The 18,714-nt window shown below is 44.3% G+C and overlaps 2 protein-coding genes and 2 pseudogenes across 2 annotated transcripts; 1 reads left to right on the forward strand and 3 right to left on the reverse strand.

Moving 5' to 3' along the window:
* On the reverse strand, nt 1-3,189 carry LOC123114210 (wall-associated receptor kinase 5). Its single transcript, XM_044535592.1, has 3 exons — nt 2,145-3,189; nt 1,560-1,742; nt 1-1,354 (listed from the first exon to the last, which is right to left on the reverse strand). Exons 1-3 carry the CDS (start codon nt 3,112-3,114, stop codon nt 177-179), a joined length of 2,331 nt encoding a protein of 776 aa, XP_044391527.1. The 5' UTR covers nt 3,115-3,189; the 3' UTR covers nt 1-176.
* A 1,488-nt stretch (nt 3,190-4,677) lies between these two features.
* LOC123115279 (putative wall-associated receptor kinase-like 16) lies at nt 4,678-6,638 on the reverse strand (annotated as a pseudogene).
* Nucleotides 6,639-8,366: 1,728 nt separating this feature from the next.
* LOC123114209 (wall-associated receptor kinase 5-like) lies at nt 8,367-11,341 on the reverse strand (annotated as a pseudogene).
* A 5,994-nt stretch (nt 11,342-17,335) lies between these two features.
* On the forward strand, nt 17,336-18,364 carry LOC123117653 (uncharacterized). Its single transcript, XM_044538368.1, has one exon. It carries the CDS (start codon nt 17,662-17,664, stop codon nt 18,112-18,114), a length of 453 nt encoding a protein of 150 aa, XP_044394303.1. The 5' UTR covers nt 17,336-17,661; the 3' UTR covers nt 18,115-18,364.
* The last annotated feature ends 350 nt before the right edge of the window (nt 18,365-18,714 follow it).

The following is an 18,714-nucleotide window of genomic DNA, read 5'->3' on the forward strand; positions in this document are numbered from 1 at the left end:
AACTACAATGGGGTTAAGTGTTACAAATTAATAATGGCGTATGTGGCGGTTTATCCAGCATGTCAAATCAAATGTTAAGATTTGAAACTGGCAAACTTATTACAACAGTGGGTGGGTTAAATATTTAGAGTTGCATATCCCAAACAAAAGAATTGACTCTGCATCAAATACAAACATCATCTTTCAAGATCTTCAACTAGTTCGGACATATCGATGGTCCCATGTGCTGTCTCGTCGAAAGGGACAACAACTGAAGAGGATCCTCTGTAGTTTCGTGCAAAGTGGTTGTCATCATGACCATTGGTTGCGTGCAAATGGAGTCTCCTCATCATCTCTAGTCTCTCTGCAACTTCCTTCATTGTTGGCCTGTCATTTCCCCTCTGGCTAAGGCAGTGAACTGCAAGTTCAGTCATGTTCTCAAGGACCACCATGCCTGCATCATCTGTAATTTCAGAGTCCAGCATAACGTGATGCGTCTTCTGATGAAACATCAAAGGAAAAGTATATGACAATGATTCCTTTTCATTGAAGCTGTCAGTATATATAGCCCTCTTTCGTGTCATCAGCTCCAGAAGAACCACCCCAAAACTGTATACGTCACTTTTGTCGGTGAGGCGGCGACTGGTAAAGCTCTCAGGATCAAGGTAGCCAAGGGTTCCATGAACAAACATGATGAACTCACTTTCATCCATGGACTTAAGTGCTGATGCTCCGAAATCAGCAACCTTTGCGTTGAGCTGATCATCCAAGAGAATGTTGGCAGACTTGACATCCCCATGTAGGATTGTGCGAGATGTCGACGAATGTAAGTAAGCTAGAGCTTCTGCTGACTGTGTAGCAATCTTCAGGCGAAGATCAAATGGGATTGGCGATCTAGGATCAGCACCGTGAAGGAACTCAGATAGAGTACCATGGGAGACAAACTCGTAGACCAACATTGGGACATTTACATCTAGACAACAGCCGAGTAGCCTCACAATGTTTCGGTGATTGATTTGTGAGAAAATTATAATCTCATTGACAAATTCTTCTCTGCAATCATCGTTGACTGCTTTGGACTTCTTTATGGCAACCTCTTTTTCATCATCCAAAGTTCCTCTGTAGACCATACCATGACCACCGCATCCAATAACTCGATCTTCATTGTAGTTGTCAGTGGCTCTCTTTATCTCTTTCTCTGTAAGTATGCGGATTGTGTCAACTTGCCTTGATCTCATCTCGTCATATAACTTGAGACCTCCATTTTGTTTGAAGTACTCATCTTTCTCCCTCTTGTGCTTTTTACGTTGAAATTGCATGAGCAACATGCATGTTAACGCCATCGCCACAGTTGCAGAAACACAAACACTTAGGCCTGCAAAAATAAATTTTGGAGAAACTGATGCTAGTTAATTCCTGTTTTTAGAATTTGGACTTCGCTGTTTTTAGGTTGCAACTTGTAAGTAGTGTTCAGAGGTAATATTTTTGTTTCTATTGCTTGATGTTTGTTATGGCAGTACAAATCTTAATGTTGATGGAGGCATGGATAGAGATAAGCTGTTTACATGAACGCTGCTTACCGATAACCAATATTTGAGCTGGAGAATGCAGAGATTGGCATCCAAAATTTGTACCATCAGATCTTTTTCCTGTCTTGCATTTGCATAGGTAGCTCCCCGGTGTGTTGTGGCAGATCCCTTTTCTGCATGGATACAAATCTTCATACTTATGGTCCTGCTTACGCAACGCACACTCATCTGTGTCTGAAGATATCAACGAAAGCACTTAGAAGCATCAAATTAAACACAAATTCTTTTTACTTTCATTAAATATGGATAAAAAATAATAAAGCCAAGTAGGGGACCTCACTTCGTAATGATGTAGCTTGTCTTTCTGTAAATTTGTTAACTTAATATTACAGAAAAACTGACGTTTTTTTTGTCGTTACTATGCCGATGTGTGCTGGAAACTAGATACAATTATATGAGTATTGCCAGGCGGTCACACAAGGTGAAATTAGGAACTCACCTGCTGGTGAATTTCCTTACAGATGTTTCGTGGAAGTGTATTTGGTCTAACTAACACTTTATGGTTTAGAGTTCCATCAGTTTTTAGAGTAATATCCTTGGAAATCTACACAAGTTATATTAGGATAAATATCTAACCTTGACAGCCGTTCAGAAGATAAGGATTGCCCTCATATCCTTTGGAGCACTGGCATAGGTACCCTGGACCATTGTTCGTGGCCATGCAGTAACTGTTTGCACTGATGCAGGCATAGTCATTAGGTGCGTTTTTCCCCTCCTCTGGACACGAGCCATTCCTAATGGCCCAGTCAGCGATGGATGGAGCACCCCTCCCGGCTCGATCTTTGATAAACCCAAGGTTGCCGACGAGGTCCTGCTGCCTGAAATTGTACCACCCAACCTCGGCTATCATGGCGTAGAAGCATGGGTTGAAGCCCCATACCTGGCTCTGGTTCGTTGCAAAGATGATCTCGAAGGTGGTGAGGTTGGCTGGGATGGCAGACTCACAGCAGCCCATCCCAGCACATGGTGCGCCATCCGACGTATTGTTGACACCATCACAGTAGGAGTAGCAGCCAGCTACGTACTGGTTCGCGGTGCCCTTCTGACCGCCGATGAGCCCCATGGTGTTACAGCCAATGACTGTGAAGTGGTTGCGCGATGGAGAGGGTAGGAAGGGCGAGTCCTGCAGCCGGTACCCTCCGGTGAACTTGGTGAATGTGGTGTTTGACTTGAAGCAGATGTGGCTGACAGGGCTGAGCACACGCATCTCGCCATGCTCCAGTGAGATGTCAGCGACCTCAGCTACTGCTTCTGGAGGACCAGCCATTGGCCGTGGTGGATCAATCGTGCTGTTGCAGATGAGGTTGAAGTAGCTGTTCTGGCTGGCTGCGGCGCAGTCTTCCCCAATGCCGAAGGGGTACGGGATGAGCACGTCGCCACACTTGTCGGGGCAGCCTGGCAAAGACATGGAGCGGTCGGATGAGACTCCGGCCGCTGCTGCCATTGCTGGAAGGGGGATGCATACTATGAAAACTAGCAGGGCTGCTGATGCTGCTGGCATGATTGGATGCCAATCACCCATGTTACATGTATGCAAACAGCACATCAGCTAGCCCAGCTAAATCAGTATGTGGTATGCTTATCTCTGCAAAAAAAGTAATTGCATGTTGCCATGCGATCCTGATTGTATATAGTTCATCTGCGAGAATATCCAAGAGTGTCAGTTAACTACTACAACTGGTATTGCTATACGTACGTTAACTCGCACAGAGACTTTGACCTTGATTGTGTGTTTGCCTTACTCTTACTTCTTTATTTGGAGTTGTTGCTTTTGTCAATGGTTTCGCCCCCCTCATCTTATTTTCTATCGTTTCCAGGAAATGAGATGATTTGGTGTTGGTGGTAACGTGAAGGAGACAATTTGAGTTGTTGAAGCCTACTAATTCTTTTTAAAATCAACAAGGTGAGAACACCCCGGTTCCAACTTCCCATTAGAAAAGAAGAAATATGTAGCTTACACATACACTCATTCGCTAACGCGTTAGCTTGCATTCTCAGAGGCTTTTTATTTAAAAAGAAATTGGTCAGCTGGGGCATGTCAACATTCATGTTTTTACCTTTTTTTTAGACAAATTCATGTTTTTACCTAGAAGAATACATTCATGTATTGAGGAGGGCTGCGGCGAGTTTCTAGCTGCATGGGCCAGGTGGTACAGTTGGGCCTATTTACTTCTGGGCCCAGCAAAATGCACACTATCCGGAATCCGATGTGGCCCAACTTATAAGCTGAAAATATGTGACCATATATTGCTATCAGAACATAGTTGAAGAGAAATAAGATGTGGACTCAGGAGTGCGGCGTTTCTGCTCCTGAGCTCATCTGCACCCGCCCTAACGAAAAAATCAAAACAAATACTAAAAAAATTCAAAAAAATTCAATTTCTTTTTGTGTGGTAGATAAGTTTATGCGTGAGGTGTGCTCCAAGTTTCAACACAAGGTTTGCAAAAAAGTTTACTGTTCACACACTGTTCTGACCCGATTTGTTTTTTTCGCTGAGAGCTGCTCAGATGTTCAAATAATTTGAAATTTGGAGCGAACCTCACGCATAAAATTATCTATCACACAAAAAATTTGGATTTTTTTGAATTTTTTTAGTATTTTTTGAATTTTTTTCTGACCGGGTGCAGATGAGCCTGGGCACCGAATTGGGTTTTCGCTCAGTTGGCAGCTAAGAATTTGTTTTTCTTCGTTTCAGCAGAAGCTTCTCCAAATCGATGCTACTGCTCCTATCATTTGGTATTGAAGGTTGAAAACATGTGGCCGTGCGGGGAGAGGCCACCGGCGGAGGGGTCGGCCGGGACGGGGGAGGTGCAGCTGGGATGAGCAGGAAGAAAAAGAAAGGTAAAAGAAACAAAGAAATGGTAAACCACTGCTAAGTGGGTTCATATGACAACAAAAATATGACGGCTGCAGTTTTAGAGTGTCTGAAATGGGAAAGTACTCCATAGCCTCTAAAAAACTTTTAGGAGTGCACCCTAAAATCATTATAGAGGCTGTGTTTATAAAGTGTCGTTGTTGCTCTAACTTATTACAATTTACAACAGTGGGTGGGTGTAATATTGCGTACCACAAACAAAAGAATTAACTGTGCATACGAAATTACAAGGATCATCTTGCAAGATCTTCAACCAGTTCAGACATATCGATGGTTCCATGTGTTTTCTCATCGAAAGGGACAAGAACCGAAGATGACCCTCCATAGTTATGCGCACCGCGGTTGTTTTCGGGAGTATTGTTCCCGTGCAAATGGAGTCTCCTCATCATCTCTAGTCTCTCTGCAACTTCCTTCATTGTTGGCCTGTCATCTCCCCTCTGGCTAAGGCAATGAACTGCAAGTTCAGCCATGTTCTCAAGGAGCACCAAGCCTGCATCATCTGTAATTTCAGAGTCCAGCATAACATGGTGCGTCTTCTGATGAAACATCAAGGGAAAACTATATGACAATGATTCCTTTCCATTGAAGCTGTCAGAATATATAGCCCTATTTCGTGTCATCAGCTCCAGAAGAACCACCCCGAAACTGTACACATCACTTTTATCAGTGAGCCGACGGCTGATAAAGCTCTCAGGATCAAGGTAGCCAAGTTATTCCATTGACAAACATGATGAACTCACTTTCATCCATGGACTTAAGTGCTGATGCTCCAAAATCGGCAACCTTTACATTGAGCTGATCATCCAAGAGAATGTTGGCAGACTTGACATCCCCATGTAGGATTGTGCGAGATGTTGACGAATGTAAGTAAGCTAGAGCTTCTGCTGACTGTGTAGCAATCTTCAGGCGAAGATCGAATGGGATTGGAGATCTAGGTGCGGCACCATGAAGGAACTCAGATAGAGTACCATGGGAGACAAACTCATAAACCAACATTGGGACATCTACATCCAGACAACAGCCGAGTAATCTCACAATGTTTCGGTGATTGATCTGTGACAAGATTATAATCTCGTTGACAAATTCTTGTCTCCAATCATTGTTGATTGCTTTAGACTTATTTATGGCAACCTCTTTTTGGTCATCCAAAGTTCCTCTGTAGACCATACCATGACCACCACGTCCAATAACTCGATCTTCATTATAGTTATCAGTGGCTCTCTTTATCTCTTTCTCTGTGAGTATGCGGATTGTGTCAACCTGCCTTGATCTCATCTCATCATATAACTTGAGACCTCCATTTTTTTGAAGTACTCATCTTTCTCTCTCTTGTTCCTTTTTCTTTGAAATTGCATGAGCAACATGCATGTTAAGGCCATCAGCATGGTTGCAGAAACACAAACAATGAGGCCTGCACAAATATATCTTTGAGAAACTGATGCTAGCGAATTTCTATTAGAATTTGAACTTTGCTATTTTCGTTTTTGTTGCAGCTTGAGAGTAATGTTCAGAGTTATATTCTTGTTTCTATTACATGATGTAGAAATAATGTACAGTTTACATAAACGATGCTTACCAATAACCAATTTTTCAGCTGGAGAATGCAGAGATTGGCATCCAAACTTTGTACCGTCAGATCTTTTTCCTGTCTTGCATTTGCATAAGTAGCCTCCCAGTGTGTTTGGCAGTCCCCTTTTCTGCACGGATACAAATCTTCATACTTGGTGTCCTGCTTATGCAATGCACAGTCATCTGTGTCTGAAGATATTAATGGAAGCACTTAGAAGCATCAAATTAAACACACACCACTGTAGTACTTTCATTCATAATGGATCAAAAAACAATAAAGTCAAATAGGGAATTCACTTTGTAATGCTGTAGCTTGGCTTGGCCGTGGGGGATCCATCGTGCCATTGCAGGACAGGTTGAAGTAGCTGTTCCGGCTGGTCGAGGCGCAGTGCCGCGGATGGGCACATCGCCGCACTTGTCGGGGCAGCCTGGCAACGACATGGAGCGCCCGGAAGAGGCTCCGGCCGCTGCTGCCATTCCTGGAAAAGAGATGCATACTATGGAAATTAGCAGGGCTGTTGATGCTCCTGGCACGATTGAATGGCAATTAGTCATGTTACATGTATGCACTCATACATGTACTTGTAAATTTGTCATACAATACTGATTGTATAAGGTTATTCATGGGAGGGAATCTCCAAGAGTGTCAGTTAACTACTACAAGTGGTATTAGCATATTGGGGTGCACGTTAACACGCACAGATGCTTTGACCTTGATTGCGTGTTTGCCGTAATCTTAATTCTTTATTTGTGGGGTTGCTTTTGCCAATGGTTTCGCCCCCTCATTTTATTTTCTCTTGTCTCCAGGAAATGAGACGATCTGGCGTGTGGTAACATACAGCCAGTAGGAATCATCACAGATTGCCCAGTTGGGGCATACCCTTCATAGAAAATTAGCAAGGTGAGCACAGACCGGTTTGAGCTCATTTGAAATGAAATTTGGAGCCTACACAATATACTCTCATTCGCCAATGTGTTAACTTGCATTGTCGGAGAGTGGGGATTGGTCAGTTGCAACATATCAACATTCATGTGTTCACCTAGATGAATAACATTTATGTAATGAGGGGCATCAGGAGAGAAGCGAGTGATGAGTCTTAGGTTTCTATGGTGCTATGGTTGGGCTTATTTACCTCTGGGCCCAGGAAAATGCATACCATCTGGCATCTGACCCGGCTCAAGTTATACGCTGAAACTCTGACGGTATATTGCTGTCGAAACATAGATGCAGATAAAGAAGGATATGGACTCAGTTGGCAGCTAAGTATCTGGATCTCTTCGCTTTTTTGAAAGCATCTCCAAATCGATGCTACTTCTCCTGTCATTTGACCATCGAAGGTTGACAAACATGTGTCTCCTGTTGGTTTTCCGAAAAGTAAAATGAGGCACACGAAGCAAACCGGATCAAAATTGGCAAAACAAACGCCATGTCCTTGACAAGTCATGATCGCTGCTGCTTGAAAACAATGGTTGTCCGGTGACGGTGGCAGCAAAAGAGAGCAAACAACGCGACGAGTGAACTTCTATTTCCCACAGGTTAGCGAATACAACAATGCAGAAATGAAAGCGTCAATTGAAGATTATGCTTTGGAAGTCAATATATGGTTCGCAGGAATATCTTCACTCACTCCACTGCTCCAGGGTGTGAGCGTCCCTCGCCCAACTTGCCGGACAGCCTCTGAACCAGCTACGGTGCCTTACAGACGGCAAGGAAGCATGAAGCTGTGCAGCGATGGCGGGACGCTCCAGAGTGGTTCCACGTCAGCAGCCGTCGTCCAGGGCGCCGCTGCGGGCTTCGGGCGCCAAGGTTCTCTCGTGTGAACCGCGGTGACCCTAGCCGAGAGGGAGGGCTCCATGCGGAGTGGAGACTAGTGGTGAACGCCGGCGCTGGTGAATTTGGATCAGTTCATAATGATGCTGCCGGAATCTGCTCAGTGGCAGCTAGTCACCAGCTCATGATTGGATCGGCAGCGTGTATCGACCCGTGGAATGGGGAGATACTCATTCCCCACCCAGCACAGGTAAATTCCGATTTCTGTTATGGAACTAATAAAATCCGTATTGTGTTGCATAAGTGGATATGTTCTTAGTCAAATGGTACCATTTCCAAATTAAATGGCCAAAACAAAGTCTGGATACTCATAATCAAACTATACGCCTATCGTCTACATGTTCCATACCTGCAATGGCGTGTGTTTTATCAAAAAATAAAACAATGATGTATGTGTTGATTCGCCAATGTTTATGATCCTTGCCCCATAAAGTGGTGTAACTATTGCAACAGTGGAGGTTAAATATTTACTGTCACATATCACAAACAAAAGAATTGACTGTCCAAACAAAATCACAAACATCATCTTGAAAGATCTTCAACCAGTTCGGACATATCGATGGTCCCACGTGTTGTCTCTTCCAAAGGGACCACAACCGAAGATGATCCTCCATAGCTATGTGTATAGTGATTATTTTCAGGATCACTAGCTGAGTGCAGTCGGAGTCTCCTCATCATCTGTAGGCTCTCAGCGACTTCCTTCATCGTTGGCCTGTGATCTCCCTTTGGGCTAAGGCACTGCACTGCAAGTTCAGCCATGTTCTCAAGCACCACCGTAACTACATCGTCTATAATTTCAGTGTCCAGCATAACAAGGTGTCTCCTCTTTTGAAACATCAAGGGAAAACTATATGACAATGATTCCTTTTCGTTGAAGTTGTCAGTATATATAGCCCTCTTTCTGGTCATCAGCTCGAGAAGAACCACCCCGAAGCTGTATACATCACTTTTGTCGGTGAGATGACGACTGATAAAGCTCTCTGGATCAAGGCAGCCGAGTGTTCCATGAACAAACATGATGAATTCACTTTCATCCATGGACTTAAGTGCTGATGCTCCGAAATCACCAACTTTTGCGTTGAGCTAATCATCCAAGAGAATGTTGGCACACTTGACATCCCCATGTAGAATTGTGCGAGATGTCGAAGAATGCAAGTAAGCTAGAGCTTCTGCTGACTGTGTAGCAATCTTAAGGCGAAGATCCAAAGGTATTGGCGATCTACAACCAGCGCCATGAAGAAACTCAGATAAAGTACCACCGGGGACAAACTCGTAGACCAACATTGGGACATCTACATCCAGACAACATCCTAGCAACCTCACAATGTTTCGGTGATTGATTTGTGACAAGACTATTATCTCATTGACAAATTCTTCCCTCCAATCATCGCTGATTACTTTGGACTTTTTTATGGCAACCTCTTTTTGATCATCCAAAGTTCCTCTGTAGACCATCCCATGCCCACCACATCCAACAATTCGATCTTCATTGTAGTTATCAGTTGCTTTCTTTATCTCTTTTTCAGCAAGTATACGAATTGTGTCAACCTGCCTTGACCTCATCTCATCATATAACTTGAGACCTCCATTTTGTTTGAAATACTCATCTTTCTCCTTCTTGTGCCTTTTCCTTTGTAATTGCATGATCAACGAGCATGCTAAGGCCATCACCATCGTTGCAGAAACACTGAGGCCTGTAAAAATACATTTAGTAAATTTCTATTTCAATTTTGACTTCAGTATTTTTTTTCTTCCTTTTTGCTTAGTAGCGTCTAGAATAATATTATATGTTACTATTACATTGGTGTTTGTTATTCCGAGACATGCCTTAATGTACATGAAAATATGAAACAGAGGTAATCTCTTTAAATAGATGATACTTACCAATAACCATTTTGTCTGCTGGAGAATGCTTAGATTGGCATCCAAAATTTGTACCATCAGATTTTGTTCCTTTCTTGCATTTGCATAAGTAGCTCCCTGGTGTGTTGTGGCAGACCCCTTTTCTGCACGGATACAAATCTTCATACTTGGTGTGCTGCTTACGCAATGCGCACTCATCTGTGTCTGAAGACAATAACGAGAAGATGCACTCAGTAGTCAAACCAAACATGTTTAATTATTATATGTCAACCGAAGAAAGTTTCAACAAGTAATGAAGCCAACCAGTCAATTCGCTTTGTAATGCTGTAAAAACTTCCCTATACATTACATATTCTAAAGTAGCATTACATCATGTGTTAAAATATAAACAATTCACACCAGAAAAGAAGACCATTATTTTCCAGTTCTTCCTTCAGGTGTGGTAGAAATCAAATCCCCTCCAAGTTCATATGGGCATAAACACCCGCACACTCAGCCCTTCCCCGCTCCACACAATATCAATCGTCAGATTTTGGCTCAAAATGATCTCAGGCATCCATTTTGGCTAGTATGACTATGATTGTTGCCTTTTGCTACTAGCAAATGTTTTGAAGACTTGTGTTGAACATTAACGGTGGCTGTGGATGCACAATAAATTTGAAACCACCTATTGGTGAGGTCATATAAAATTTTCATGACTGGATCTTGTGGAACTAGTACCAAAATATGGTTTAGATTTCCATCAGTTTTCGGGGAACTATCCCGGAAAACTACAGAAGTTAAATTTGAGTAGATACTTTACCTTGACAACCGTTCAAAAGATAAGGATTGCCTTCATATCCTTTGGAACACTGGCATAAGTACCCTGGACCATTGTTCGCGGCCACGCAATGGCTGTTGACACTGAGGCAGGCATAGTCATTAGGCTTGTCCTTCCCCTCCTCCGGGCACGAGGCGTTCCTAATGGCCCAGTCAGCGACAACGGGGGCACCTCTCTGGGCTCGACCATCAACGAACCCAAGTCTGCCGACGAGGTCCTGCTGCCTGAAGTTGTACCACCCAACCTCCGCCACCATGGCGTAGAAGCACGGGTTGAAGCCCCATACCTTGCTCTGGTTCATCTCAAACTTGACCCCGAAGGATGTGAGGTTGGCGGGGATGGCAGCCTCGCAGCAGCCCATCCCAGCACACGGCGCGCCTTCAGTCGTGTTGTTGACGCCCTCGCAGTAGGAGTAGCAGCCAACCACGTACTGGCTCGCGGTGCCTTTGTACCCACTGATGAGCCCCAGCGTGTTGCAGCCAATTACCGTGAAGCGGTTGCGCGACGGGGAGGGGAGGAAGGGCGTGAGTTGAAGCTCGTACCCCCCGAGGAACTTGGTGAACATGGTGTCCGAAGTGAAGCACATGTGGTTGACGGGGCTGAGCACACGCATCTCGCCGTGCTCCAGCGAGATGTCGGTGATCTCAACCACCGCCTCGTCATTGCCTACCATTGGCCGCGGTGGATCGATCGTGCCGTTGCAGGTGAGGTTGAAGTAGCTGCTCAGGCTGGTCGCGGCGCAGTGTGTGCCGATGCCAAAGGGGTATGGGATGGGCACGTCGCCGCATTTGTCGGGGCAGCGCTGATTACTCATGTTACATGTTTGTAAACAGCATACCAGATGACTATGTTAAACTGATTTGGTGTAGGTTTGTGCTCTGCTCAAGTAAGTAAACACAAGTTGGTACGGTGCTCTGCTCACTGCATCTCAAGTGATAAGGTGTTAGTTTAAGTACTACAAATGATATCACTAATCATATCAGCAGGGGAGACCTTGACCCTGATTCTTGGGCGTGTTGCCTCATTCTTTCTTTTGTTTTCGTTTTGAGATGTGACGCCTCTTTGTTTTAATTGAACATCACTATTGATGCTTACCGTCTGATGAAAGAATTCGAGCAAGAACACGGGAAGTCATCCACATGACAAATAAAGTACCTCTTGTCATTGTCGAAGGTTTTGTTTGAAGATGTAGTTTGAGCCTCATTTTGTTGTCTCTTGTTTCAGGAAACGAAGTAATCAACAGGGTGATTAGCTTGGCTGGTTGGAGGGCAAGGAACCCTAGCAGATTGGCTGGTTGGAGGGCAAGGTTTCCTTTGAAGTCAAAAAGGTGAGAACACTCCAGTTCTAAATTCTCATTAGAAAAGCAGGAATTTGGGGGAAAATTCGAATCTGAACCCGAGCTCATCTGCACCTGCGCTCACGAAAAAAATCAAAATAAATACTAAAAAAGTTCAAAAAATTCCAAAAAAAATTGGGGTGGTGGACAATTTGATGCGTGAGGTACGCTCCAATTTTCAAAACATTTGGACTTCTGTGCAGCTCTCAGCAAAAAAGACAAATCGGAGGTCTGTAAAAATGTGTACTGTTCATATACTGTTCTGGTCTGATTTGTCTTTTTTGCTGAGAGCTTCACAGAAGTCCAAATGTTTTGAAAATTGGAGCGTACCTCACGCATCAAATTGTCTACCACCCAAATTTTTTTTGGAATTTTTTGAATTTTTCTGAATTTTTTACGAATTTTTTTTGACCGGTGCAGATGCACCCGGGCACCGAAACGCCGCTCTCGAATTTGGGAGCCTACACAAAACACAATACGCATATGCTGATGATTCCCGTCGCCAATGTGTTTGTTAGATAGCCTGCGGTCTTTGGTGTTGGGAATTGTTAATTTTGCAAGCCGGGATAGAATTGAAATTCATTAGTTGATCTCGAAAATACATCCAGACGCTGATTTGTTCTACTATTTGCGAAACTAGTAAGCTTGCACGTGCAACGCACGTATCAATTTGCACATGCCTAAGTAAACCATGACGAACATGCATTTAAAGTACCCAAGATTAGATCAACGGTGGGCAAAGGGACCATATATTGCTCGTGAAACGAACTATGAGCAGGAAATAAATATAATATAAAATGAATAAACAATTGGTAAAAGAGCATATGACCACAGATAAACGATGAATTCTGGTGGAGTATATCGAACATAACGTTTTGGACAACAATGTCCAACCATCTTTTGACTTATGTAGACTCACTTCAAATCTGATTGTGAGAAATCTTCTATTACAAGGCGCTAATGCATAATAATAAAAAGGAAAGGGGTTATAAAAACCAAGCAATAAATCCACTTGTACAACACTATTGCATCACGGTTGAAATGTCTTTTATTGTCTTCATCCTCTTTATCCTTATTCACTACTGAAAAGGTATTGAGCTGCTCATTGGTCCGCACGCAACATTGGAGACCAATACTTTCATAGTAAATCAGTAAAATAGAAGATGATTCGCAAGCATGTCTCATATTTGCCATATACTTTAAGTACTTACTGAAAATGTAAGTAAATTATAACAAAAAACATGCAAGATTACATTCATATATAATATGACATGGTACCATACTTTACAAGTTACTTTTGTTAGCTAGCAATCAGAAAATTATAGATCTCAGTTGAAATAAAATGCTAGTACAACAACTCAAGAACCTATTCAGCCATGTTGACACCAACCAGCAAAAAAAGGTTGCTAAACCTGAAAAATAAGTGAAGGATAGAACAACATGCCGTGAAATGCAACCTGTAAATTGCACTGGCCGGTAAAATAGATATAACCTATGCCCCTAGAATTAGTGAGAAGGGCGAGATAGTGTGCTACTATGTCAATCTATTTTGAAACACACGGTTCAAGATCATCAGAAGATAAATGTGTAGTCAAGTAACAGCATACCTCTTCCCATCAAGCATGATAGTCCACCATAGTATACCACAGAAGCATGCATGTTTCCATCAAAATACTATACATGCGAGTACAAAAATACACAACATTTTTAAGTTACAGTGCCCATTACTAAAAAGACCACAGATATAAAAATTGTTTTTTAGAGGATATCCTCAGTAAAATGTAAGCAACATCATGAAACTCAACCAATGAGAGCTAGGATTATGAGGCAAAACTGACAAGCGACTTACACCATGTTTAGTACAAATATTTAGTAGCGAAATTCAAGATTTAATCCATGCATGCCATACCTTATTTTGGACAAAACCATCAGCAAAGCCCACTGCTGAGAACAAAGCTGAGAGAAAGCCTGCAAAAATAACATAAATAATCAAGAGTACTAATAAGCATATTTTCCTTAGAACAAAGGCTACCATGAAATAACATTGAAGATCAACATTTAGCCATATGTACTTTCAGAAGAAACTCGTACCCACATAAAACTATCAAAGGAACATCTTGCGCCATTGCGATCAGTGGTAATAAAAATTAGAACTCAACTCCATACTCCTTTCCGAAACGCTGGAAACCTATCTTTTATCTAAATCAATATGCTACTCGATCTCCCATCTACAACCAATCCAAGCAAGTAGAGAGCTAAGTCAGCTAAATGCCAACAACAAAGGGAAGACATTCATTCAAATCAATATACTCAGCCAGTGAAGTGGTAGAAAAATCTAGTAGTGAAGACAAGGGCATTAGTGTGTGTGTGTGTGTGTGTGTGTGTGCGCGTGTGCGTGTGCGTGTGCGTGTGCGTGTGGGCGTGGGCGTGCGCGCGCGCGCGCGCGTGTGTGTGTGTGAGGTAATTCCACCTCTTATATTTACGTACGTATATCACCCAACTTTCGGAGAACAATTCCTCACATAAAAATTGTAACAGAAGGTAAAAAATTGTTCTTCTAGAACTGAAGCAAAAAAGGAATGGAGAATAGGTATATATCTTGTGATTACCATGTAGCATGTTAGTAGGGAGTATGCCTTATAGTATGTCAGTTTTTGACACAAATTCCGAAAAATATGCAGGCATGTGCGGGCACCATGTTGTGCAGCAAATCCTGATAAGCATGATCGGTGGTGTAATCCTATGCTAGCTAGACGGAATGAGGAGCAAAATAAAAATGAAAGAAAAAAACTGTCTCGCACTGAAACAAAATCTACAGCTCACCCAAGAATGCAACCTGAACCTGAGCATATAAATCATGTTTATGCTGTAAATACAAACGATAATGCCTTGGCAGGATTCAGATGACGTAGAGGGGGCAACATCAGATCCGGCCTCGACAGCGACGCGATGAGGCCCGTGACGGTGGCTGGTCACCCCGTTTTTGCAGCTTCTGTGGCGGACCGATTCCTGCGTCAGCGGCGTCCTCGAGCGGTGTCCCTGTCGCGCGAACATCTGATAGGAGAGAGGACAAGAGGCAGGACGCGGCGTGATTTTAGTGCGGGCTGCAGCGGTGGCTGGGCGCGGCACGTCTCCCCCTTCGGCCGCCGAACGCTGCCGGGCGCGGCACATCTCCCGCTTCGACGATGAGACGCATGGAGGATGCCGACGCGGGGCGTGGGATGCGGGGCGACGTGTGTTTTGGAAGGTACATGCACTAATCCTCTCTCCTATCTAAAACAGAAAGCCCTTAATTTTAGCCTTTAATTTCGGTAGTTCGAATATTCCTCCGCTGGTGGAGCACGGTCAGCCAAGGGAAATTGCTACGTGCACACAATAAAGGTATTAGATCAATGATGGCTGTTGGATTTAGAATTGTGGGCCTAATTGTGTGGTGTTGATTTGTTCGTGCAGGGTTGTGGGACTAATTGCTGGGTGCACGTAAAAAAATTCGTGTTTGATTGTTTAATAGTAGTGTAGATGCATTCAGGCGTTGATGATCTTCTAGCTGGATGGGCCGAGAGGTCCGGTTGGGTCCATTTTTTACCGGACCTGACAAGCTATTCGGCCCGACCCGGCTCGAAATTTTGGTATCAAATCAGAGAAAGAAAATACAGTGTTGGCGAAACAAAAGGGTGTGGAATCATTTGTGTAGTGAAAGAGGGCTTTTATTTTCCTGTCTAACAAAAGGATCATCATCAGAACAGAAAAAAAATGCATATGAGCGTCTAGATGGGTGGGCCGAGATGTCCAGTCGGGCCTATCTATCGCTGGCCCCGATGAGCCATCCGGCCCGTCCTGTCCCAACTTTTCATGGGCCTCAAAATTCCGGTCTCATTCAGAGAAAAAAAAACACTGATGTCTTCTGAAAAACAAAAACAAAAAACAAAAACAATCACTGATGCTTCTCTAAAAAAATCATTGGTGCCATGTTGGTGTGGAAACAGTGTTGCCAAAACAAAAGGGTATGGAATCAGTTGGCTAGCTAAGAGAGCTTGGATTTTTCCCTCTAAAATAATACTAATATGAAGTCCGGCCGGCGATGCCAGTGGGACTTGGCTTGAGTGACCAGGAAGACGACACTTGGAGCAAAACAACAACAGTCATTACTCATTAGTGGTCTGTGTCTCTCTCTTAATTTGGCCGTACACATCAACCAGCTTGTTCCTCGCTGTATTACTATGCTATAAATAATCAACACAGCACAGTTTTGGACTTGTCTCCTCTGCTTAATCAGCACAGCAACGTCGTATTTGCACTCCAGTCCTCGCATTTTTCTTTGCTTCATCGCAGGCTCCTTGCGTCTGGTCAATGCTACTGCTCCCATCATTTGGCATCATCAAGGGTCCAAGCTTGGTCTACAGCTGTTTCAATACGATGGCTTAAATTCTGAAATCGACATCGGTGTCTGAATCGGCAGCGTTGGAGTTGGACACACAGCGCCAGTGTCGACTAGCTGCGTGGCACCAATTGGCAAGGATATACGTGCGGCGTTGTGGCCTTAGAGCATCTCCAACGGTCGCACAAAAATCCCGCGCCCAATAAACCGCGTCACTGTAGCGCTCTTAGTGCACCGGGATCAATCTTGGTTTAGCAGGCATCCAAAAACGCGCGCCCAAAAAGCAGAAGCACGCGCAATCCGGCGCCCCAAATATGCTGCGTGCGATAGTGTTTTTCAGCGCGCGCCCAAAAACTTTTAACGCTACAGCTTCTGCTGGAGCAGTCCGGCGCGCAAAAAAACAAACTTTTAGTGCGCGGAGCTATTTTTGTGCGCCTTTTAGAGATGCTCTTAGTTACTGCTAATTTTGTGTTGTATACATCGGCGGATTATCCGTATTGTAGCGACCATTTATGCATCACTATTGTCGATGGTACATGTCGGCTCTATTTTGTGGCAATAACAAGAGTTAATTCCGATTTGGACTACCTCAAAGCGACACTTTGCACTGTATTTTCTCTTTTTAAGGGAAGGCCATAATGGATAACTTTATTAAGGTCAAAAAAAACGTTTACATCGCCTACGAGCTTACTTACCACAGAGTCAGGAGGCTCGTTCAACCAACTAAAAGAGGACTTGTTACAAAAGCCAAAGTTCGCTAGCACATGAGAATTACAAGAACGAGGAGATTTGTACCGCATTTTATTTTCATGTCAAGAACAACTACTCTTTTCTTTCCCGGCCCAACTCGGAGGCGCTTGCGCCGTTTACGAGCTGATAAGCGGCGGGCCAAGTTGGCGCTAGGGCCCGGCAAGCCCAAACCTGGTCAGGAACTCATTGGATCTAGCTGTTCTCAAACGCGTGCTTCAGGTTAGAAGTTAGGGGGAAAGCCGCAGAGGAGGGCGAGGCAGCGCCGGTCAAATCCCCAAAACAAAATATGTTTCGAATCAGAATACATTGTAGAATCTGAAATGTAGTGTGAGCCCAACAAAATTATAAAATGTGACGACGTTGCAAATTGGAATACATCATAGAATCCAAAATATAGTGTGTATCGGACAAAATTATGAAATATGATGATGTTGGGAATCCGAATATATTCTAAAATCCAATATGCAGTGACACAATTATGGGATCGTGACAAAGAGGTGGTCCAAATTGGAATCAACTCCAACAATAATAAAACCCCAAGGTTCAATCTGCAAAAGTGAACTTCTCTGACGATGGCGATATAAAACCACCGGGCATGGCACTCTCCATTATTGCGCTTTCCATCAGTCGACCACGCTTGAGAGCTCACGCCGTCCGTTAGAGGCAACCAATGGCGTCCACGGAGGAGCTGCCGTCGTTCAGGACGCCGGGCGCCGTGCCCTTCAAGTGGGAGCTCCAGCCGGGCATCCCGAAGCAGCCGGCACGCCATGTAGCCGCCGCTACGACGGCGGCCTCGTCGTTGCCACCGCTGCAGCTCCCTCCGAGGCTCGCGCTGCCCCCCGGCGCCGCTGCACGCGCTGCGTCCAGCGGTGGCGCGCGGTGGACCTGCCCCGCCTCGACGTCGGCGCGGTGGACCTTCGCGGGCGTGTCGTCGGCAGCGCTGCTGTCGCCGCCGTCGACGGCGACTGCGGCTACGACGGCCCCGCGGCACCGGCGGTCCATGTCCGCGCGGTTCGCGACGTCGCTGACGCTGCCGTTCACGCGGCCGCGGCGGCGGGACCGGTCCAGGGAGGACGCCGACGTCGCGTTCGCCGCCCTCTACGGCGACAGCATCGTGCAGTAGTAGATGCATGCGTGTCGTGTCTCGCTCTCGCCAGATTGTGATTATTCACTAATATATTAGATTGCCTCTGTCATAGTACTACCTCCATCCAGTCTATGTAGATTGCCTCTTAGTTACCTACTGCCAATCTGCAAAAGAAGAGTACTAAAATAGACGCAACTGCTTATTATATGTATGTCAGAATTTTGTTTCAGAGTTCTTGTTGTATAACTTCAGCGTTATTGTAACCCTATGGAATAATCAAAAAACTTAGGTGGATTAAAAAAAGAGAGTACTGCATAGATATTTGGCAAACGTTCGCTTGGGGTGGGATCCTAGCGAACGCCCGACGAGCCGTTTGATCTTGATCTGATGGTGGCACTTTTCGTCAAAAACTCGCCGCAAATTAAACAAAAATGACATGTCAGTTTTGTAAAATGCCATCCCAGCCACACAAAATGCCATCCGAGGCGTTTGCCCTTGCCATCCCTCCTGGCGACCGTTCGCCAGGGATTGGCTTCCAAAAAGTATTGTATAGTCGTTCATGTGCTTGCAAGTATGGAGGGACAGAATTACTATTATTATTATCGTTGCCTATGTGAAAATAAATTTTGAGCACCG

This window comes from Triticum aestivum, chromosome 5B (genome assembly GCF_018294505.1).
Source record: "Triticum aestivum cultivar Chinese Spring chromosome 5B, IWGSC CS RefSeq v2.1, whole genome shotgun sequence".
Lineage (NCBI taxonomy): Eukaryota > Viridiplantae > Streptophyta > Magnoliopsida > Poales > Poaceae > Triticum > Triticum aestivum.

What these genes read in the sequence shown, in the direction of transcription:
- LOC123114210 (XM_044535592.1), bottom strand. Translation starts at nt 3,114, where the DNA reads ATGTGCTGTTTGCATACATGTAACATGGGTGATTGGCATCCAATCATG. An exon ending in TCTTCTGAACGGCTGTCAAG is followed by an intron (nt 1,743 to 2,144) that starts GTTAGATATTTA and finishes TGATATCTTCAG; the next exon opens with ACACAGATGAGTGTGCGTTG. An exon ending in AGCTCAAATATTGGTTATCG is followed by an intron (nt 1,355 to 1,559) that starts GTAAGCAGCGTT and finishes TTATTTTTGCAG; the next exon opens with GCCTAAGTGTTTGTGTTTCT.
- LOC123117653 (XM_044538368.1), top strand. Translation starts at nt 17,662, where the DNA reads ATGGCGTCCACGGAGGAGCTGCCGTCGTTCAGGACGCCGGGCGCCGTG.